This window comes from Garra rufa, chromosome 24 (assembly GCF_049309525.1).
Source record: "Garra rufa chromosome 24, GarRuf1.0, whole genome shotgun sequence".
Classification (NCBI taxonomy): Eukaryota; Metazoa; Chordata; class Actinopteri; order Cypriniformes; family Cyprinidae; genus Garra; species Garra rufa.
This window is the reverse complement of record NC_133384.1, coordinates 31,493,190-31,517,380: the sequence shown is the minus strand read 5'-3', so window position 1 is coordinate 31,517,380 and position 24,191 is coordinate 31,493,190. Positions and strand designations below refer to the sequence as shown.

Genomic DNA, 24,191 nt, shown 5'->3' with positions numbered 1-24,191 from the left:
TTCTTTGGAAATCTGAAAGTAAAGTGCGTCTTGCTTGCATGAAAACAAACGCAAAATAACACATTAGCATGACAGCATTCTTAGAAAAAGCACAGAAATACTCAAACCAAAAACAAGGATGAAACCGCAGTACACATCAGATAAAGCACTGGAATTTAGGTTTTCACGTCACTAGGTGATGCCCCAGTAAAATAGATTCCGATGCAGACTACAGCCAGCAGATCCATCTATTTGGGTTTTATATTATGTAACTAATTCTTATATAGTTTGTAAAGATTATTTGCACTATTTTTTTCTGTTGCACTCGGTATAAACTGCAAAAAATGCTTTTCTTACATAGATTTTTGTCTTGTTTCCAGTCAAAATATCTAAAAATTCTTAAATCAAGAAGGATTTTCTAGATGAGTAAAAATTTTCTTCTTTTTAGAAAAAACAAGTCAAACTTAAGTGTGTTTTTGCTTGAAACAATCAAAATAATCTGCCAGTGGGGTAAGAAATATAATCTTGTTTTCTGTTTGAAATAAGATGTTTTTTTCTTATCCCATTGGCAGATTATGCTTGTTCTAAGCAAAAAATCACTTCATTTTGGCTTGTTTTTCTGAAAACAAGAAAATAACTTTTTCTCGTCTAGAAAATCCATCTCGATTTAAGAATTTTCAAATATTTTGGCTGTAAACAAGACAAAAAATATAACTAAGGAAAGCATTTTTTGCAGTATATCGGATAAAGCACTGGAATTTAGGTTTTCACGTCAAAAAAATACTTTTCTTACATGGATTTTTGTCTTGTTTCCAGTCAAAATATCTAAAAATTCTTAAATCAAGAAGGATTTTCTAGATGAGTAAAAATTGTCTTCTTTTTAGAAAAAACAAGTCAAACTTAAGTGTGTTTTTGCTTGAATCAATCAAAATAATCTGCCAGTGGGGTAAGAAATATAATCTTGTTTTCTGTTTGAAATAAGATGTTTTTTTCTTATCCCATTGGCAGATTATGCTTGTTCTAAGCAAAAAATCACTTAATTTTGGCTTGTTTTTCTGAAAACAAGAAAATAACGTTTTCTCGTCTAGAAAATCCATCTTGATTTAAGAATTTTCAAATATTTTGGCTGTAAACAAGACAAAAAATATAACTAAGGAAAGCATTTTTTGCAGTATATCGGATAAAGCACTGGAATTTAGGTTTTCACGTAAAAAAAAAATGCTTTTCTTACTTTTTTTTGTTGTCTTGTTTCCAGCCAAAATATCAAAAAATTACTAAATCAAGAAGGATTTTCTAGATGAGTAAAAAATATTGTCTTGTTTTCAGAAAAAAACAAGTCAAACTTGCATGTGTTTTCGCTTGAAACATGCAAAATAATCTGCCAATGGGGTAAGAAAAATAATCTAAATAATCCCATTGGCAGATTATTTTGCTGCTTCTAATCAAAAAATCACTTAATTTTGGCTTGTTTTTCCTGAAAATAATTTTTACTCATTTAGAAAATCTAGCTTGATTTAAGAATTTTCAGATATTTTGCCTGGAAACAAGACGAAAAAAAAAAAGTCTATTTTTTTGCAGTGTATTTCTCTTCCATTTTGTTTGTAGTTTGTGAATAATTTGGACTTTTTCCCACGGTTTCACAGACAAGGCTTAAAAGTCTAGTCCTAGACTAAAATGTAAGTCAGCTGTTTCAACTGAAACAAAATTGCACTGATTGATCTTAAAATATATCAGTGCCTTTGTTTTGTCTCAAGATGCACACCAGTAATGTTTTTTTTTTTTTTTTCTAAGCACGTTTATAAAAATTACTTAAATGTCCTAATTGAACTATGGCCTAATCCTGGTTTAGTCTAAGCCCTGTCTGTGAAACCGGGCCTTTATATTATTGTTGCGCAAGACAATTTGTGCACTGTACGTGTTTATTGTTCATACTCAGATTAAGAATATGTTTACTTTTTTACTGTGTTTTGCTATTATATAACACGGTTTCTCCTATGACTTTACTCCTAAAACATTTTTGGACAGGTCTAAATTGTCAATAAACTAAATGGGCCTGTTTTTCACTGAAAAGTTCCTATAATAATATTGTAATATGTGAGCCTGGACCACAAAACCAGTCTTAAGTCGCTGGGATTTATTTGTAGCAATATCCAAAAATACTTTGCATGGGTCAAAATGATTGATTTTTCTTTTATGCCAAAAATCATTAGAAAATTAAGTAAAGATCATGTTCCATGAAGATTTTTTGTAAAATTCCTACTGTAACTATATCAAAATGTATTTTTTGATTAGTAATATGCATTGTTAAGAACCTAATTTGGACAACTTTAAAGGTGATTTTCTCAGTATTTTGATTTTTTTGCACCTTCAGATTCCAGATTTTCAAATAGACGTATCTCAGCCAAATATTGTCCTATCCTAACAAACCATACATCAATAGAAAGCTTATTTACTGCCATTACTTTCATATGATGTATACATCTCAGTTTTGTCAAATTTAACCTTATGACTGGTTTTGTGGTCCAGGGTCACATATATGGCTATAACTTGCTTGGGGAATTTTACATATAGTCAATTTTATTTGGAAGTATAAAACCGCTAAATACAATTTTCTAAAGAAAAAATCCAAACTTCAGGAGTTTTTGTTTGAGTACACAGTAAAAAACACCCAATTGTTGCTAGCGTTTTTTCTACAATTCCGGTAATTCACTCATTTTTGGAGAAAACAAAAGGAAAATTGTAATTTAAAATTTAACTAGACAAAGTTCAAGTTGTTATGTTTATAATGATATATGACAATTCATGCTGACTGCTAGAATAGGTCTGAAAAAAAAAACAAAGAAATGTACAGGTGCCTCAAGTGCCCCAAAAATGTTCTAGGTCTTTAAGGGTTAACTGGTTAACTGACATTGGCTGGCCTCTTGAACCGATTCCTAAGGTTAATGATCAACCCGACAACACGACTGCAGGTTTTGGGTGTGTGGATGAGGGGTGTGTTTGGGGGAAGACTAGACAATCAGCGATTGGAGTTCGAACGAGGCCTGGCGTCGTGAAATTGGATTATTTCATATCCTCTTCCTGCTGCGGTCATGTGACGGCAGGTTGCGGAGGAACATACGGTTTCTGTTTGCTCATCTTTCAGATTTGCTTGGACAACTTTTCTTATGCTTTTTCTTACTCTTGTGTTGAGATGTTATAGATGACCAATGGACTTCCTGTACAAGATAGAGGTCAGTCATTTACTCTTGTCTGCGTAGGTTTAAGTGATTGTAGCTGTTGTAGTATTACATCTGTTACCTTGACCATCCTTATGGTTCACAATGAGGTTTGTTGCACAATTGTCCCTGGCATGCTGATATCAGCCGGTGTTGATGCATTTTTGCGATATTTCGTGATCAGATCGTATAAATCAATGCTTGGTAAATAAAGTTTGAAAGGAGGTTTATTTGGGATGGATGAGGGTTGGTGGATCTTGCCTCATCAGACTGAGTAAATATTGAAAGGGGGTGTTTCTACAGGTTATCTAAGCTTGCGAATATGATTAATATCATGGCAAGCTAATATTGCTATTTGAACGGTTTAGCTTATGTTGTACAGTATTGCATTGTTTTGTTAGAAGTCAGTGTCACAGCTGTTTTTAATTAAAATAGTTACAATTTAAACAACTCATTTTTAATTAAATTAGTTTTTTATTTGAATAATTTGAAATGTTTTTTTTTTTTCAAATAAAAATCAATATATAGTTTTATAATTGTATTTTTTGTTATTTTATATTATGCGTATTTTATATTATAAAAATAATTAAGTGTTTTAAATATAAAGAACATCTGAAGTATTTGTAAATATTAATTATTATTGTAAATAGTTTTGTTATTAATATTAATTGCAAATAGTTTATTAAATAAAAATTAACAAATATATTTTTATAATTGTATTGTTTATATTTGATATTATTACAATTCATATTTTATATTATGAAAATAAGTATATATTTTAAATATTAAAGTCTGAAGTATTTGTAAAAATCTGAGCATTTTAATTCAGTTTATTTTTATTTAAATAATTTAAAATATATTTTGTTAAATATAAAAATAAAGTTTAAACATTTTATTTTTTATATTATTTTATATTCCTATTTTATTTTGTGAAAGTAATTATATATATAAATTATTGTATGATATCATTATTATTATTTGTATGATATTTTTTATTAAAAATAAAAATATATAGTTTGATAATTTTATTTTTATATTCATATTTTATAAAATAAGTAAATATTTTAAATATAAATAACATCCGAAGTATTAATCTGCAAATCTGAGCATTTTTAATTACTTTTTTATTTTAAAATAGTGTAAATATTATTTCATTAAATAACAGTATAACAGTATAGTTTTATGATAGTATTTTTAAATGATTTTATATTATTCATAATATTATATTAATATTTTTAAATGTTTAAATAAAATTAAAATATAGAGTTTTGTAATTGTATTTTTTTATTTTTTGTATTCATATTTGTATATTATGAAAATAATTAAATGTTTTAAATAAAAAGATATTTGAAGTAGTAGCATATTTAATTGCATTTATTTTAATAATTTAAAATATTTTTATTAAATACAAATAAAAATATTGTTTAATAATTGTATTATGATTATTTTTATATGATAAAATAAGTTATTTAAATATAAAGAACATATCTGAAGTATTTGTAAAAATCAGCATTTTAATTACATTAATTTTTTTATATTTAGAAAATATAACGTTTTATGATTGTTGTTTTATTTTTTATTTTTCATATTTTTATATTGTAAAAATATACATATTTAGTTTCTTTTATTTGCATTTTATTATATTTGTGAAAAATTTATATTTATGATTTTGATTAGTCTCTCTTGCATACAGATAATAATTAATAATAGTGTATAATCTTAACATGATTAGATATTCTTGTAAAAGCAAGAGTTGCATGAGCTCTGCAAGCCTATCTCTACCCACAGCTCTCTATAACGCTTCCTTCTGTTGCACGCGTCTCTTGCTGAGTCAGCAGGATTTCAGTCACCTCACTGATCTGTGCGGCTAATCGCTCGCTGGCTGTGCGCTCTAGACTTTGCTTTGGCCAGTGGCTCTTCATCTGAACTGACACTAATGCTGCTCGGGCACTGCTCCTGATTTAAGCCACTGCTTCTCCTCAAAGAGTTTGGCTGGTCTGGCGTGGCCTTATGAGACGTAGAATGGTTTATTTTGGGTTTAGCTTACCGTCTCATTGGCCTGAGCTTTGTGGGTCATTGAAGCATGTAGTATATGTGTGTCTATTACTAGGAGAAGAGCCAAACCTCAGTATGATTTCATTGTAGACAAGAGTATTTCATGTGGGTTGATACTGACCACAAGTCTGTTGTGGAAACTTGGATTTGTTATTTTTTGCGTAGACGGCAGAAGTATTGTCATCATTTCTTAACTTTCTCTCTTCATAATAGTGTTATTTTATTATCATTGTGATATCATTATAGTTTTTATTAATATTTAGAATTCATGTCTTTTTATTTTTTCCGTTTTTTATTTTTTTTAACATTTTAGTTTTTCTGATAATTTTTTTTTCATGTATTTATAGATTTAGAAGTTATTTCAGTTTTAGTTATTTTAGTACATGAAGTTAAACTAAATTAAATGACAACCAGATTAATTATATATATACTTTTTAAAATTGTATTAATTAAAATATTTTTTCTTTTATTTTAGTACATCAAGTTAAACTAAATTAAATGACAACCAGATTAATTAAAATTCATTTTATTTTATTTTTTATTTTTTAGTACATCAAGTTAGACTAAATTAGAAGACAGCCAGATTATTTAAAATATTTTTTATTTTATTTGAGTATATCAAGTTAAACTAAATTAAAAGACAACCAGATAATTTTTTATTTTTATTTTAGTACATCAAGTTAAACTAAATTAAATGACAACCAGATTAATTAAAATAATTCTTTTTTTTTTTTAGTACATCAAGTTAGACTAAATTAGAAGACAACCAGATTATTTAAAATATTTTTTATTTTATTTGAGTACATCAAGTTAAACTAAATTAAAAGACAACCAGATAATTATTTTTATTTTTATTTTAGTATATCAAGTTAAACTAAATTAAATGAAAACCTGATAAATTTAAATATTTGATTTGATTTGATTTTAGTACATCAAGATAAACTAAACTTTAGTTTTATTTTATTTCATTCCATTTTTTTATTGTAGTACATAGTTAAAATTAATGAAAAGACATCCAGATAAATAATTTCTTGATTATTTTAATATATAATGTTAAACTAAATTTAATGGAAACCAGATAAATTTAAATATTAGATTAGATTAGATTTGATTTCAGTACATCAAGATAAACTAAATGAAATGACAACCAGATGTATTCAAATATTTATTTAATTTTATTGTTTATTTTTATTTTACTACATTAAGTTAAATAAAATTAAATAACAACCACCTAAATTATAACAATTTATTTTATTTTAGTACATCCAAGTTAAACTGAATTAAATGACAACCAGATCAATTAAAATATTTTAACATTTCATTGTATTTTATTTTAGTATATCAAATGAAACTAAATTAAATGATAATCAGATTAATTGATATATATATATATATATATATAAATTAATTATTGGAGTAAAATATTAATGAAATTTTAATTAATTAAATTATTTTGTTGTATTTTTTTAATTTATTTTAGTACATCAAGTTAAACAAAATTAAATGATAATCAGATGAAATGAAATAATTTTATATTGTATTTCATATTGTATTATTTTATTGAACTAAATTAAATGATAACCAGATTAATTAAAATATTTATTTTATTTTATTTTTTAAATTACAATGTTTTATATGGTTTTAGTTTTAGTTAACTATAATAACCCTGTTTCATAAGTTTAGCCAAAGACTGTTTATGAGACTTTCAAGCTTTAATCTTCGTCCTGTGATGTTTCGAAGTGCAAATCGCCTTTGTGCGTTTGGGAAAAGTCGGTATAACTGTTTAAAACCAAATTTAACTGGTTTTTCTGTGAAAGCCTTGGTTGAGACTGGTAAATCTGCTGTTCCCACATGCCAATAAAAGTATTAAAGGTTCCCACGCAAAGTCTCAGAATAAATTAAAGCAGATTTGAAGTCTCAGTGGCACAATGTAACGTTACATGACGGGATGTTTTCTAGAGAGTGTCAGTATTTGCCTGTGGAAAATGTTGAAGTGTGGCTGAGGAGTTTATAGTATATTGTTCTCAAACCATGCACCTTTCCAAGTCCTGTTTGTTTTTAACAAACAGTCCTCCAATGACCGCAGGAGCACAATGAGTTTGCTCTCACTTTGTTGCGTTGTCATGAATACTTCTGCACAGCTTTGTGAGCGATATCTGATAGTCGCCAGATTTAGCATCATCTAAGCAAGGTAAGCTTTATTTCTTGGTGTGCATTGGTGCTTTAGACCACCATCAATCAATCATATCATGTGCAGACTTTTATGTTCTTGTTAGTTCGTTGGAACAGATTCATAATGGACAAAAAGATTGAATGGTATTGAATAATTTGAATGACTTTTAGTCATTGCTGTTATCCAGCGCCCTTTGAACTCTAACTTCAAACTGATTAGCCACCCATCAGACTGACTGCACTATTAATCGAGATAAAACTGGAAATGCGATATGGCTTAGTGTGACTCTCAACCTGCAAAGGCTGCTATTGCATTAAAGACATAATATATGTGCTGTGTATTTGAGAGTGTTCTTACACAAGCAGCTTATTATCTGCCAGTGTTTGCAGTGTCTCAGAGCAGCTCAGTTTACAGTAAATGCTGCTCCACCCAAAATCTGCTTCTCTTGTGAGTTTGGGTCAAATGCAGCGTATGCCAACCATTTTTCTATATGACTCGTTAACAAAAAAGAGACGTTTTAAGGGCTCCCTGCATTTTTCTTTCAAAATTCGTTTGATGCTTTAGCGTTTGAAAATGAAGAATTTAAGATATTATATTAATATTAATTATATATTTATTTTTAATACTGATATTAAATGTTATTATTTTTATAGCCATATTAATGTATAATCGTAAAATTCTGACTAAATTGTGCAGCCCTACAAAAAGCAAAACAAATGTTTTTTTTTTTTTTTTTAAATCACAATTAATTTTTTTCCACATTGTGCATCCCTGACAAATGCAATATTTATTTTTTGTCTCAGATACATTAAAGCAATAAGCCCTGTGAAGCCGTGGTTTACAGTGAATTTATAACAGCTAATGGCTGTTGTTATACATGTATAATTTTTTTTTTTTTTTTTTTTTTTTAGAATTTATTTCTCAGAATTGCAACTTTATTTCTCAGATTTGCGAGTTTATTTCTCACAATTCTAAGAAAAAAGTCAAATTATGAGATAAGTCAAATTACCTTAAAAAAATTATTTTATTTTTTATTTAATAACAAAATTGTAAAAATAGAGGAAAAATCTCCTCTAGTAGACTTGCAAGAACAGGTTTAGATGAAGAAATCTAAGTGGAATAGGTTTTTTATGTCTGATATTTAATGACAATGTTGTTTGTGGGAAATGGGTAGATTTTCTGAGTTTGCAAAAAAGGTGTAGTTTGACATTTTATTAAACAGTTGCACTGAATGAATTGCAGTCAATGCTTTATTCTGGTTTGTTTGTGTATTCAGTGAGCAAATGTGAGCGCTCCGTTGAGGTGTAGCTAATGAGATTGTTTCTGACTTTAACTTTAAGCTTTAAACTGCCTTTAGTGTTTGCATTCGACGTTATATCATGATTTCCATTTGATTTAGACACTGGCAACTCTGGCAGGGATCATTAAAACCAGTCACTGTCTCGTTTCGAAGGCTGCGCCCTCTGAAAGTCACAATTGTCGACTGTGTACGTCATCAAGGATGTCATTTCAGAAAAAAGTAACCATTATAGAATTGAATGTTATTGTTTATGAGTCATAAATTATAATGTCTTTCTTATTTTGGAATATATAATAGATACTAATCTGAAATGAGACAATGTCTATGACGCATGTCGCCGGGAAATGCGACCTCCAAAGGGTTTCAACCTTTAAAATGGGACACTGCAAGTGTGGTGTTTTGTGACTGTAACTAATGCTTTTGACTGTGACTCCCTCTAGTGATCATTTAAGGTCGCTGTAAGCAATGGACTGTTATGGAGTCACTTCATAATAGCATACTGTCTCTACACTCTCATTAACGGTTGGCCACCAGAATTTTTTTTAATTTTTGATTTGTTTGGATGTTATTTTGAACTCATTGTCCTTATCTTATGTGTTCCCCCTCCAGCCCGAGTCATCATCCACACCTGTTCGAATGCCACAGAGGGTGGAAGAAGAGGAAGGTGACCTGAATAAAGCATTAGGCGTTCAGCGCTTCCAGCAGATCCTGAGTCCCGCTCCCAGGGTTCCCAGCGAGCAGCACCGCACCTACAATGAGGAAGATTTTGAATGTAAGCTTATATCCTATGTATTGTATTTTTTTTATATTTATATTAATATTACTTACTTTTTCTATTTTTATCACTTAAAATTAAAATTTAAATTATTCATTTATTTTTTTCCCTTTTTCATTTTTCTATTTTATTTTAAATATGTGTTATTATTTATTACATATTATTTATGTTTCCATTTTAGTTTTTTTTCTATTTTATTTTATACCTTAATATACTTAATTATACTTTTCTTTTTTCTTTTCTTTGCATTGCATTTCTAAAATACAGTTATTTTATTTTCTAATATTTCTTAATATTAATTAATTTTTTTCCCTTTTTCTATTTTATTTTTAAAAAGTATTATTATTTATTAAATATAATTAATTTTCCATTTTATACTTTAATATACTTTTCTCTTTTTTATTTTCTTTTGCATAACTTTTTTTTTAAATCATAGTTATTTTATTATATTTTTTAATATTTGAATTTCATATTACTTATGTTTTCTAATATGTATTAAATACTATTTGTTTTCTTTTTCCCCTTTACATTTGCATTACAAAATTAGAAAAAAATCCATAGTTATTTTATTTTTAAATATTTAAATTAAATATTACTTATATTTTCTAATATTTCTTAAATATTTTCCATTTACATTTTTGTCCTTTTTCATTTTTCGATTTTATTTTTACTAAAATTTGATTTATTAAATATTTATTTATCTTCCATTTTAGTGTTTTTCTTTTATTTTATACTTTACATTTTACTCTTTTTTTTCTTTTGCATTAAATATTTTTTTAAAAAAGCTATTTTTTTCTGACAACTTTCAAAAATGTTTATACACACACAAACACAAATATACGCACATATAATCTTTATATACGTCTACATTTTAAGTAAAGCTAGTGTTATAGTATCATAGTTCCCAGTCTGCATCCCATGTTTTACTTTATTATATTATTTTAAATGTAAATACATATGAAATATTATGTATATTTTATAATTTATTAAATAATTTATTAAATATTTTTCATTTCAATTTTTTTCCATTTTATTTTATAATATATATGTGACCCTGGACCACAAAACCAGTCATAAGGTTAAATTTTACAAAACTGAGATATATAAATCATATGAAAGCTCAATAAATAAGCTTTCTATTGATGTATGGTTTGTTAGGATAGGACAATATTTGGCCGAGATACATCTATTTGAATCTAAGGGTGCAAAAAAAACAAAACACTTTGAAAATCACCTTTAAAGTTGTCCAAATTAAGTTCTTAACAATGCATATTACTAATCAAAAATTACATTTTGATAGGTTTACAGTAGGGATTTTACAAAAAAATCTTAATGTAGCATGATCTTTACTTAATTTCCTAATGATTTTTGACATAAAAGAAAAATCAATAATTTTGACCCATACAATGTATTTTTGGCTATTGCTACAAATATACCCCAGTGACTTAAGACTGGTTTTGTGGTCCAGGGTCACATACATATGTATATATGTGTGTATATGTTTAGTTGTTATAGTTCTAAAAGTTCTAAATGAAAATTTGAAATTTTGCCTTGGCAACTATTTCATATAAAATTAAGTTTTTTTTATTATATATAATTTTTCTGTTAACAATTGTTTTATTTCAGGTAACAAATGTTTTATTATTGTTTTAGTTTTACTTTAATGTAATAAACCCAAGTGGAGCCAAAAAAAAAAAATCATCATAAAGGAGCACATTTCACAAGGTGTTTCAATTTATACCTTCATTACACAACTTCAAAACCTGATTTTCCAATTTGACCACTCTAAATCCCTAATAAAAGTTGAAAGCTGTAATATGAACTGAAACTCAGCTGTGATCTTCACCAGATCACCGTCACTCGTCCCATCACATCCACCACCCTCTGTCCAAACTCCCTGGAGATGGCAGGAGGAAGAAGAGTGGGAGGAAGAGGAGACGGAGCAGCAGTAAGGACCACAGAGTCTGTTCCAGCCCCAGCGGTGCTTTGGCCATCGAGGAGGGTGAAGATGAGGAGGAGGAGGAAGAAGAAGAAACTACAGAGAGCCAGAGCACCACCCCAGCTCCCACAATAGAGAGGAAAGACAGTGTTCAGGTAAACTCAATAACATTCAAAGTTCAACATTTAATTCAATTTATCTAATAGAAGTCTCAAAATAAATACAACAATTTTATTTCATAATATAAACTCCAGTTCTTAGTGCTTGTTTACTCTTATTGTTACTAGCTGAGATACATTTTGCATTATTTTTCTTGTTTTATCTCTTGTTCAGTTCTTCGTGTCAGATGATGAGCCTCATGTTTCCACCCCTGAGACTTCAGAGCCTCTTCCTGCACGAGAAATCCAGATCGTCCCGTTGTCTGCTGTGTGTTCAGAGCCTCAGGACAGCACATCCACTGAGTAAGTCTCTCTGCTGCGCTATTTAACTTTGTATGCAAAAATATGCTGATGGATTATCTCATCATAGAAGTGCCATAAAGGCACAACTTTGACGGAATGAACTAAATGCTGCACACCATTTATCTACATAAAATTCATATTCTAGTTCAGATATTGTTACTACAGTAAAAGTTTACTCACAAGAAAAAAATACAAATTAATTGAGGAAATGGAAATGCCATATTAATGTATTTTCATTATATGTATAATGTGTGATGATTTTAGTATGATAAAAATGATTAAAACTGTAGTAATAAATCTCAAAAAAGCTGTCAAGAACATTTCCGTGTCACGTTTGACAACAAAAATAAAATAAAAGTGAAATTATGGATTTATTTGCTAATAATCAGGGTATATATATATATATATATATATATATATATATATATATATATATATTATACAAATTAAAAATAAATCTGTCTCTATCTATCTGTCTATCTAATATATAATTTATGTAAATTATACAAATTAAAAATAAATCTGTCTCTATCTATCTAATATATAATTTATCTAATATATACATTTATGAGAGATAGATAGATAGTTTTTTTTTTATTTTTTTATTTTAGTATGTCAAGTTAGACTAAATACAATTGAGAAATGGCAACTAACTATGGCAAATAAAAGGTTTTATTTAAATTTTATTTCAAGTAGCACATCCTTTTATTATTATAGTTGTAGTTAACTATAAAAATCGTCTTTTTGTGCTTTAAGGGTTAGAAATTTAGAAATGGCAACTAACGGAAATAAACAAGTTTAATTTTTTAAAATATTTTATGTCAGTTATTGCTTGTTTTATTTCAAGTAACAGATTTGTTCTACTGTTAATTCTTATTATACATTTTGTAATGACTTTATAATATACTTTGTGCTATAGGACCATTATGGTTTTTTTTCTTGTTGTTTTTTTATGTACTTTCATGACAATTAAGGATATTTTCCCCCAAATTCACATTAATTTAAAAATGTCTTGTTCATTACTATAAAAAAAAAATTATAATATTAAAAAAGTGAATGTTTTTGTTGTTGAAAATTATGCTCCGCTCTAAAATATTTAATTTAATATATATTTAAATAGCTCCATAAGAATGCAATGTCTTTAAAATGGTGTTTATACATGTAGATTCTGCTAGTGTTATACTTCCATTAATTTATGCAGATAAAAAAAAATGGCCATTAAACAGGCTTAACTTTCTTCATCGAGTTTTGTTTTATGAATTTTGTTGTGAAATGTGACCTGGACATGTTTTTGTGTAACTTTGGTATTTTGGTGGAAGCTGTGTCACCATGATAAAAAATTTTTTCCAAAGGAAGTTCTCAAGAGTGTTGCAGTTTTGTAGTCTTAATTTTGCAGTTTTGTTGCAGTATTTACTAATTTGCAGTGGAGGTATTGCAGGTTTCATAGCATGACCCGTAAACCATCCACCATCAGCTTGTGTCCGCCTCTCTGGTCTTGGCTTCCTGTAAATTGTATCATTAGATGTACACAGCACACCCCTTTCGTTACCTAGTACCAGTTATTTCAGAGAGCAGCAGGGTATCGGTCTTTCTCCAGACCTTCATCACCTCTGTCTACATCACTCACCCGTTACTACTAGCAACCGCACTTTGCTTTTATAAAGCGCTCTCCACCTGTCCTTTCTGCTTTCTCATCTTTTTAAATGCAGGGGTGTCTTTACAAGCATCGGGTTGTTTTTCTCTGTTCTTTAGTCCCTAATTTAAAAATGCTTTTGGTCTAAGAAGCTTTCAGAAACATAAATCAGTTTAAACTAAAGGTAAGTGCACATGAAGATCTTGTATTTATTAAGAAATTAAATGCAAAAAGGAGAGTATCTGAAGAGGAAATTCAGACTATATTAAGAAATATCATTTTAAGCAAAATAGAGCATAATTTTAGTGACATGCATCTTATTTTATGTTGTGGACGGACTAAATGCATAATTTCCTCTCTTATTAAGCTGGTAGTACAACATTAACACTTCAAAATTAGAAAAAAATGTTTTTACTTTTTGTTGAGTTTACAATAAGCTTGTTTGTTTTTTGTATTAGTGCTTTATTGAAAATTACTTTTAAATGATAATGTTTAATGTTTTAATTATTTAAAGCTTTTCTGTCTAATGAACCTAACTTTATTCAAGACGGTAAATAATGATGTAATACTTGCAAAAAAACATTGTTTTTGTTTACTGTTATTTACATCGTATAATAGGTTTTGCATTAATTCTGTTCATTAATAAAAGTCTTTGTTAGCTTTTTATAACGATAACCCTAACATTTCAAATTTTAAACAGTCATTTTTATTTTTTGTTGACTTTACATTAAGTTTTCCTTGTTTATTATGTTTTCTGTATTAGTAGTTTATTGAAAACTATTAATCTTGAAGAAAATGAGTCTCATTTTGATTTAATTAAATGTTTTATTCATTTATTAAAAGCTTTTCTGTCTAACGAACCTCATTTATTCAAAACAGTAAATAATGTAAACAGCATGAAACACTGGCAAAAAACATATTTTGTTTTTGTTTACTGTTATTTGCTCAGTATAATAGATTTTGCATTAATTCGGTGTTAATTAATAAAGGTCTTTGTTAACTTTTTAGAACAGTAAAACACTAGCACTTCAAAAATGGTGTAAACAAAGTCAAAGTCGTTTTTACTTTTTGTTGACTAAAGATTAAGCTTTACTTGTTTAGTATGTTTTTAGTATTAGTGGTTTATTGAAAACTACTTGTAAATGAGTCTTAGTTTTATGTAATTCAATGTTTTATTCATTTATTGAAAGCTTTTTTTATTTAATGATCCTCACTTCAAATGTAAACGGCATCAAATACTGGCAAAAACATTACATTTTTGTTTTTGTTTACTGTTATTTACTCACAGATTTTTAATTAATTTTGTGTTAATATAGGTCTTTGTTATCTTTGTGTTACAGTAAAACACGAACACTTCAAAAATAGTACAAACAAAGTCATTTTTACTTTTTGTTGACTTCACAATAAGCTTTACTTATGTTTTTGTATTAGTGGTTTATTAAAAACTACTTGTAAATGAGTCTCATTTTGATTCAATTAAATGTTTTATTCATTTTTTTAAGCTTTTCTGTCTAATGAACCTAACTTCAAATATAAACAGTGTGAAATACTGGCAAAACATTACGTTTTTGTTTACTGTTATTTACTCAGTATGTTAGATTTTTTTATTTCATTGTTAATTAATAAAGGTCTTTGTTAGCTTTGTATAACAGTAAAACACTTCAAAAATAGTGACTTATACTCTTTTTGTTGACTTTCCATAAGGTTTTTCTTGTTTGTAATACTTTAGTATCAGTGGTTTAATGAAAACTACTTGACAAGATCTCATTTTGTCTGTTGTAGGCCATCTGAACCTGCTCCTCCGACCCTTATCATAACTGAGCCCAGCTCTTTGCCCCGTGTGTCAAGTCGCAGCTACGACCTTCAGGAGAGACGTCGCACGGGCAACATGACGGGGACAGAGCAGGCCAAATACCAGCGGATCCCCACTGATGAGTTCGAGGCACAGACCCTGGCCTCGGCTGACCTGGATGGCATTAAAAGTACGTTTCTAATGCACACTTCACACTTGTGATCTGTGTTTTTGCTTTTTTTAAGTTAGGTAAATAACTGCTCAGTTGTGGAGTGAAATATTTAGGTCCAGATCAGCCCAAATTAACACTGAATGCATAAAGAATGATTTCCTGTCCTCTTCAGTTTATTCCAAACCATGCTAGTTTCCTGAAGAAATGGATCAGAGTGAAATAATGCTATTATTTTGTTGTATGTTTCTTTATCCATCCCACCAGTGGGATTTTATTGGAGGCTTCTGGATCTAAAATCCTAATAACTCAATAAATTTTAAAATGAAGCTCTAAGCTGACATTTTCAGTTTTGTGGTTCAGCTGTAACATGAACAACAATTTTACATTTAAAGTTATTGTGAAGATGGTTTTTATCTTTTTGACATTTCTGTGCATAAAAAAAGGGAATGCTGGAATATACACTTTTTAAAAAAAGAAATTAGTACTTTAAAGGTTGCATTAAATTGATCAAAAGTGACAGTAAAAACACTTTAATATTTTTGAGCAGCAAATCAGTATATTAGTCAGAATTATTTCGGAAGGATCCTGTGATGCTGAAGGCTGGAGTAATGATATTAAAATTTCAGCTTCCGTCACAGGAATAGATGAGATTTAAAATATATTCAAACAGAAAATGGTTATTTTAAATTGTAATACTATTTCACAATAATACTGTTTTTACTGTATTTTTGAAGAAATAGGTTACAAAACAAGCTCAAATCCATGTTTTTCTCAGATTGCAACATCTAGAAGTCAAAGTTTCCACTAGTTTCATAGTCTCTCGGGTGATTTGTACTGAGCATCCTGCTACACTTCACAGCAAGAGTCTTTTGTGGCCCGCCGGGCAAACCTTTATCAGACTTCAGCTGTATATCAGCGGTTCCTATAATATACCACATTAGCTTTCCCCATCTTGCTATTTGAGCCACTAATAGGTCTGGGAAAAGGCCCATTTGTTGGCATATGCTCGGCAATGTTAGAACATCAGTTTCTAGACAAAAACAGTTAAGTTAAACACTGCTTGACTTTGTTTCATCACCAGCCGTTTCATTCGCAGTCAGTTCTCATCTGTTGTTGCAAATCACTGTCAGACTGTGAGCGCCTGTTTTGAAGTTTATGTAAGAAAGTACTGTAAAATTGAATTTCAGCTCACTCCGAACAGCTGTGTGGGAAAAAGTTTGGTCTCTCTTCTTGGTTGGAGTTCCTACGCTTGGCATAGTTGGTCATAAACCCAAACACTAAAAAAAATTGGATTGGACTATTTTCTTTTTTTTTTTTTTTACCCTGAATGTCTTTGGCAACTTGCCCATCCTGTAATTTCAGCCTGATGAGTGTTGTGTTATGAACAAAGGCAATGACCTGCCTCTCAACCATAGCTACGTAGGTTAGTTTATACTCTCAAAATCTTACTGTTAAAAAACATTTGACTGGTAAAGTCTTTTCTGCTTACCAAGCCTGCATTTATTTGATCCAAAGTAAGGTACAGTAAAATTTTGAAATATTTTTACTATTTATAACATCTGTGGAATTTGGAAATATTTTAAAATGTATTTTATTCCTGTGGTCAAAGCTAAATTTTCTGCATCACTTCAGTCTTTAGTACATTTTATTTCAGGATTCTTTAATGAATAGAAAGATCCAAAGATCGGCGTTTATTTAAATCTATTCTTTTGAAGTAGTGGGAATGTTTTAAAATGGTACTGTTTTTGCTGTACATTTGATCAAATAAATGCAGGCTTGGTGAGCAGAAAAAAAAATCTTTCTGTTTAAAAACTACTTTTGACTAGTAGTCTATCTGTTCTACAAGTCCTTCATCACTAAGTATGTTATTTGGTTTCTTATACTGTCATTTAAATATGCATGTTTTTTTTGCTTTATTTTCCCAGGTCATCGTTTTGAAGATGTTCCTGGAGTACGTCGACACCTGGTCAGGAAAAGCACAAAGGGTCAGGTGGTACACATCAGCAAAGATCACAAAGAACCCAGCACACGCAGTCGCAAACTGGACCGGACGCCACATGAGGTCAGACATCTATTTACAGATAATAGTTTGTTGGTTACTAGTTGAAATGAGTCTATTATCTGAACTCCCAAGTTTAATGGAAAACCGGGAAAAATAAATGGAAATAAAAATTGTAAGCCTATTAAGATCATTGCGTGTCAAATCAACGAAGTTTACAAAACTTCCCTGGCTCAAGTTTTTTTTTATACATTGACATGTATAGCAATGAAAGCCAAAATATTAAATGTCATGGATGAATCTTTACTGAGTAATCTACTATTTTGTAGAGGGGGTCAAGATGGCAATGTTCATCTGAGATTCAGAGCCAAGTTACAAAGTAAAATTACTTCAGAAAGATGGCTGCAACACAATGTTATTTTTACACAGAGATATTTTTAAGGCCCTGCATGGTTAAATTCCAGAGATATTAGAATTTCAATATGGTTCCAGGAGTGGTCAGTGGTCAAAAATTAAATGTGGATCACTTTGCAAAAATGTGATACTTCTTTTCTTTTAAAGAGGTATGTCTGAAAAACAAATAATGTTGAAACAAGAGATGTATCATTTTTCCTTCTGTCAAGACAACTGCATTAAACATACCTGTCTTAGTGCCATAAATATTATTTTCCCAAAGTTTGTGTGCCTGTAACTGAAGTAATAGTAAAGTTATCACAGTATGATTTTAGATTCTAGTTTTTAATTTCAGAATCTTCATTTTCAAGGCCCTATATTGTTCAATGCCAGAGATACGGGGATCTCAATTAGGCTCCATATTTAGATTGTTGAATATTACCCATTTTTAGTGGTTGCAAACCAAATGTTGGTCCCAAAATGTTTCCCATTGGCACATAATTCAACAAAGATTGCTAAAGTCAACAGACAAACCTACTAACAAACCTAATCTCTGTGTAAAAATAACTTTATGATGCTGCCATCTTTCTGAAGTAATTTGTAACCCCCTGAAATTTGGCTCTGAATCTCAGGTGAAAATTGCTATTTTGACCCCCCTCTACAAAATAATGGATTACTCTGTAAACATTCATCCATGATATTTAATATTTTGGCTTTCATCATTATACATGTGTATCTTTTTTTCTGAAAAGGCCAGGGTTGAGTTGACATTAAATGACTATGTATTTTTAAAGCTCCTTTGAAAAATACCCTTATGCAGTAATCGTTAACAACTAGATCACTGAAAAGTCATGGATATTAATTTATTAAAAACTGTGGGAATCCTCATGTAATTTGGGCACTAATTAATTAAGGTGTGACTGAATGTTCTGTGAAAAGTTTTTGTGCCGTTCCCTCTGGCTGGGATTTCAGGACAAATTGGTTTTCCTATACAATACTTGCTAGGTTTCAGATGTCTTTACAGATGCCTTAACAAAGTCCTGATGGGTTGTTTCTGCACATTTGGTCCTTCTCCCACATTGAGGCTTATTCACTGCATTCTCACTTTATTTGGCACCAGCCCGCTGTCCTTCAAAACAAATAAAAGGAGGATTTCAGGGGGCAGGACCTGATTAAAAATGAATGAACTTCTTTCCTTTCACACACCTAGAAATAAAGAAAAAGATCAGCTCAGGTAACTAGACACCGCGAGCCTTCAGAGTCGGCCATGTTTTATTAACAAACTAAGAAACCCTTCTAGACAGGTATGTCTTAGGATAAATGAGTGTACTTATGGACCGTTTCACTTCTAAACAACACCAGCGGGTGTTCACATCTCATCGGTCAGTTTTGCTCTGACAGTTTCTTGTTTGGACAAACGGCATGGTCCTTTTAGACTTTTCCAGACGGCTTGCTCACCACCAGAAGGTCAGGATATGATGTGCTGGATGCATCGATTGGTGTGTGAAATTATATTTTAGGTAGATCTAACCAATATTAACTTTAGTTGACATCTTGAGGTGAAGTACATAGCAGGTGTCTGTTGGTTTTGCTACCTTAGCACCTTAACAAGGCTCTTAGGGTGTTTTAATATTACTTTTTCACTAATTTACTGCATATTTTTTGGTACTAGGTGTTTGTGGAGCTGAATGAGCTGATTATGGATAAAAACCAGGAGATGCAGTGGAGGGAAACAGCTCGCTGGATCAAGTTTGAAGAGGATGTGGAGGAGGAGACAGACCGCTGGGGGAAACCACATGTCGCCTCGCTGTCATTTCGCAGTCTGCTGGAGCTGAGAAAAACCATCTCTCATGGTAAGAAACAGGTGAAACCTTCTTAGAAGTCTTTTTTGTAGTGAAGAGTTAATGTCAAGTTAGAGACCTATATTGCGATATCAGAGTTTGATAGAGTAATTAATTGCAAAAGCATCGTAGTGTCATGCTGCATGACGTGCTATGCTACTAAAACAGATTTTTAAATTGCTTTTGTAATATATAATTACTAAATTAATTGGGAGACTACAAAGAATATTTCTGTAGTATTACTTCAGAAAAAGTTGAAAAGTGAGCAAAAATGTGGATTATGGTTGAAATATAATGTAATATTAAAATGAAAATTATAGACAAAATATGGATTATAAAAACTTTACTTTGATTTAAACTTCCGGTGATCAATCACAAAACCTAAAACATTATACCTATGATTTTAACCTTAATTAACATTTTAATGTTAAAAAACGAAAACATCGTCCAACTTTTAGTATCACTGAGATGTAATTATAGTTTATGAACATTGATTTTTATTTTCTGTTTTTTGTTAGTTTTAGTTTTAGTTTATTTATTTTTGTATTTTTTGATGCAATTTTTTATTTTAGTTTATTTTAGTACATCAAGTAAAACTAATATTTCTCATTTTCATTTAGTTTAACTTAATTTACTAAACTTAACTAAAAATTTATGAAAAAAGCATAGACATTAAAAAGAAAAAAAAGTTTATTTCTGTATTTTCAGTTCATTGTAATTTTAAAGTGTAAGTGTGTTTTTTTTGTTTCTTTTTAAAAATATATGTATTTTTATACATTTTTATTTAGTTGTAGTTATTTTAGTACATCAAGGTAAACTAAATGAAGGTAAATGAAGGTAAACTAAATAAAAAAAAAAGAGAAATGTTGCTTTGGCAATAATTTTCTGTATTTTTTTCCATTTTAAATTTAAAGTTTTAGTATTTATTTTCTTTATAAATATGCCTTAGTTTTATATATTTTTTAGTTTGAGTTATTTTAGGACATCAAGTTAAACTAAATGAAAATAACAAGGGTTGCTTTGGCGATTTTTTTCTGTATATTTTTTGTTTTCATTTTAATTTTAATTTTATTTATTTTTTTTAAATGTCTTTTTTATCATTTTTTATTTTAGTTTTAGTTATTTTAGGACATAAATTTAAACTAAATGAAAATGAGAAATGCTGCTTTGGCAACCAGCTGAAATAAAATAGATCTACTTTTTCTACTATTTTTTTGTTTGTTTTTTTACATTTGTTTCAGGTAAATTTATGTATTTTTTTTATATATATATATATATATATATATATATATATATATATATATATATATATATATAATAAATAAAGGCTTATGTATATGTATGTATGTGTGACCCTGGACCACAAAACCAGTCTTAAGTCGCTGGGGTATATTTGTAGAAAAAGCCAAAAATACATAGTATGGGTCAAAATGATTGATTTTTCTTTTATGCCAAAAATCATTAGGAAATTAAATAAAGATCATGTTCCATGAAGATTTTTTTGTAAAATTCCTACTGTAAACCTATCAAAATGTAATTTTTGATTAGTAATATGCATTGTTAAGAACTTAATTTGGAGAAATTTAAAGGTGATTTTCTCGGTATTTTGATTTTTTTGAACCCTCAGATTCCAGATTTTCAAATAGATGTATCTCGGCCAAATATTGTCCTATCCTAACAAACCATACATTAATAGAAAGCTTATTTATTCAGCTTTCATAAGATGTATACATGTCAGTTTTGTAAAATTAAACCTTATGACTGGTTTTGTGGTCCACGGTCACATATATATATAAATATAAACGCTTTTAGTTTTGGTTAACTATAATGGTGAACTACAGTGTAATACCCTGTAATATTATTATATTGATTGCATTAGTGATAATGAAAATAAACGGTCTCATGTTTGATCCCTCTCATTAGGAGCTGTGCTTTTGGACTTGGACCAGAAGACTCTACCTGGCATAGCCCATCAGGTGGTGGAACAGATGATCATCTCAGACCAGATCAAAGCTGAGGACAGAGCTAATGTCCTCCGTGCTCTTCTACTCAAGCACAGGTAGAGCTCAGATATTTGTACAATAAGCAATATCTAAGAAAAGACCCCACATATGATCTTTTATTCTCACATAATCTATTGGTTTCTATTCTACGCCATTTCGCTACCCGTTGGTATGTAGATCCACACATGACCCTTCGAAGTCTCTCCTAGTGTCTCTTACCCGCTGGCTCCCTTGCTCTCCCTCCCTTAGTCACCCGAGCGATGAGAAGGAGCACAGCTCCTCATTTCCCAGAAACATCTCAGCAGCCAGCCTGGGCTCCCTGATCACCCATCACCAGAGCAGCAGCAACCACCTGTCTCCGGTCCCCGAACCCTCCGTCACAGAGCCGCTCATGGGGTCCATAAGGACCAGTCAAGACAGCTCACTTCACATTGACATAGAGAAGAACGAGGTAGTTGGTTTGTAGTGTCTATGCTGGAATATGTTTTGAAAGAGAAGGGCAACCTCTGTCTATTTAAAAAAAAAATGTATTTGTTTACTTGTCTTTTATGTGTAATATACAATACCAAACATTTTGGAACATTTGTTTTTAATGTTTTTGAAATATTCTTATGCTCACCAAGCCTGCATTTATGTGATAAAAATACATTAAAACTATTAATATTACATTAGTATTATTAAAATAAAAAAGTTATTTTAAAATGTAATAATATTTCACAATATCACTGTATATTGTTCAAATAAATGCAGCCTTGGTGAGAATAAATCTTAATTAGTTTAAACTTTTGACTGATAGTGTATATCACCTGAAATTTGAAAAATAGAAAAGTTTATTTTTTTTCATTAAATTACACTACCAGTCAAAAGTCTTTGAACGGTAAGTTTTTGGGTGTTTTTAAGTCTCTTCTGCTTTAAGCACAAACAGTAAAATGTTGAAATATGCAAAATAACTGTTTTCTATTTGAATATATTTAAAAATGTAATTTATTCCTGTGATTTCAAAGCTGAATTTTTAGCATCATTACTCCAGTCACGTGATTTTTCAGAAATCATTCTAATATGATATGCTGCTCAAAAACATTATTTTATTATGTTGAAAACAGTGGAGTACATTTTTTTTAGTTTCTTTGATAAATAGAAAGTTCAGAAGAACAGCATTTATCTGAAATAGAAATCTTTTGTAACATTATAAATATCTTTGTCATTGCTTTAATGATCAATTTAAAGCATCCTTGCTAAATTAAAATATTCATTTCTATAATTTCTTTCGATAATTTTCTTTTCAATGGTATAGTGTAAAAAGCTTTTTATTTCAGATAAATGCTTTTCTTTTGATCTTTCTATTAATCAGAGTATCCTGAAAATAAATTATTCAACTGTTTTAAATCAGCATTTTAGAATGATTTCTGAAAGATCATATGACACTGAAGACTGCAGTAATGATGCTGAAAACGTAGCTTTGATCACAGGAATAAATTACATTTTAAAATATATACAAATAGAGGCAGTAAATTTAAAAGGTAAAAATATTTCACAATATTACCGTTTTTGCTGTATGTTGGATCAAATAAATGCAGGCATGGTGAGCAGTAGTCACTTCTTTAAAAATGTTAAAAGTCTTACTGTTCAAAACCTTTTGACAGTCAACATTAAAAAAATATGTTTTCATTTGTTATGCTGATTTTAAACACATTTTTAATAATAAAAAAATTAAAAAAAAAAAAAAAATATATATATATATATATATATATAATTTGATATTGTATTATAATATATTATGTTTGTTAGTTTGTTTATTTATTTATTAGTGAAAATTTATCTCTTCAAATCTTTTTGTTCTTTTTTCTCATTATTTGCAGAAAGATTCTGCTCCACCTATGGGCATGCACAGATCCAAATCCAAACATGAACTTAAGCTTTTGGAGAAAATTCCAGAAAATGCTGAAGCCACTGTTGTACTCGTTGGTAAGCAATTATAGTCTGATTCTGAATCCCATAGAAATCCTGTTGGATTTCTATCATAATTTAGAACCAGTTTAAAGGACTCAAATAAGACTCTAAATAATCTGTGATTTATCACTAAAATGACTATTACAGTACTAACAACGTCATGAACTTAGAGCAAGTTGCAAATGAATTGTATTTCTTGTCTTGTTAGGCAGTGTTGACTTCCTGGAGCAGCCCACCATGGCATTTGTTCGACTTCAGGAAGCTGTAGAACTGGACTCTGTGTTGGAGGTACCGGTTCCTGTTCGGTTTCTCTTTGTGCTGCTTGGTCCTCCCAGCACCAACATGGACTACCACCAGATCGGACGCTCCATTTCCACACTCATGTCCGACAAGGTAAGACTGATGGTTTGTGGTGACCACTACACAAGCGCGAAGAGATGCATTGTTCCATGCCAAATGTTTAGACTGTAATGCCTATATCCAATGTTAACTTAATCCATTCGCTCTCTCT

The 24,191-nt window shown here is 29.8% G+C and overlaps 1 protein-coding gene across 2 annotated transcripts in view; it reads left to right on the top strand.

The window, feature by feature from the left end:
* Positions 1 to 24,191, top strand: part of LOC141300636 (anion exchange protein 2-like) — a 46,527-nt gene that overhangs the window by 10,169 nt on the left and 12,167 nt on the right. The window contains exons 1-11 of one of the 2 annotated variants that reach the window (XM_073830931.1): positions 3,071 to 3,209; positions 9,332 to 9,494; positions 11,347 to 11,591; positions 11,770 to 11,897; positions 15,313 to 15,512; positions 17,420 to 17,556; positions 19,559 to 19,739; positions 21,651 to 21,786; positions 21,980 to 22,181; positions 23,590 to 23,695; positions 23,889 to 24,073. In XM_073830931.1, coding sequence (XP_073687032.1) covers positions 3,186 to 3,209; positions 9,332 to 9,494; positions 11,347 to 11,591; positions 11,770 to 11,897; positions 15,313 to 15,512; positions 17,420 to 17,556; positions 19,559 to 19,739; positions 21,651 to 21,786; positions 21,980 to 22,181; positions 23,590 to 23,695; positions 23,889 to 24,073 — 1,707 coding nt within the window. In that variant the 5' untranslated portion in view covers positions 3,071 to 3,185. Of the gene's footprint in view, positions 1 to 3,070; positions 3,210 to 9,331; positions 9,495 to 11,346; positions 11,592 to 11,769; positions 11,898 to 15,312; positions 15,513 to 17,419; positions 17,557 to 19,558; positions 19,740 to 21,650; positions 21,787 to 21,979; positions 22,182 to 23,589; positions 23,696 to 23,888; positions 24,074 to 24,191 lie in introns of those variants that run through there. The other variant, XM_073830930.1, reaches the window with a different exon arrangement.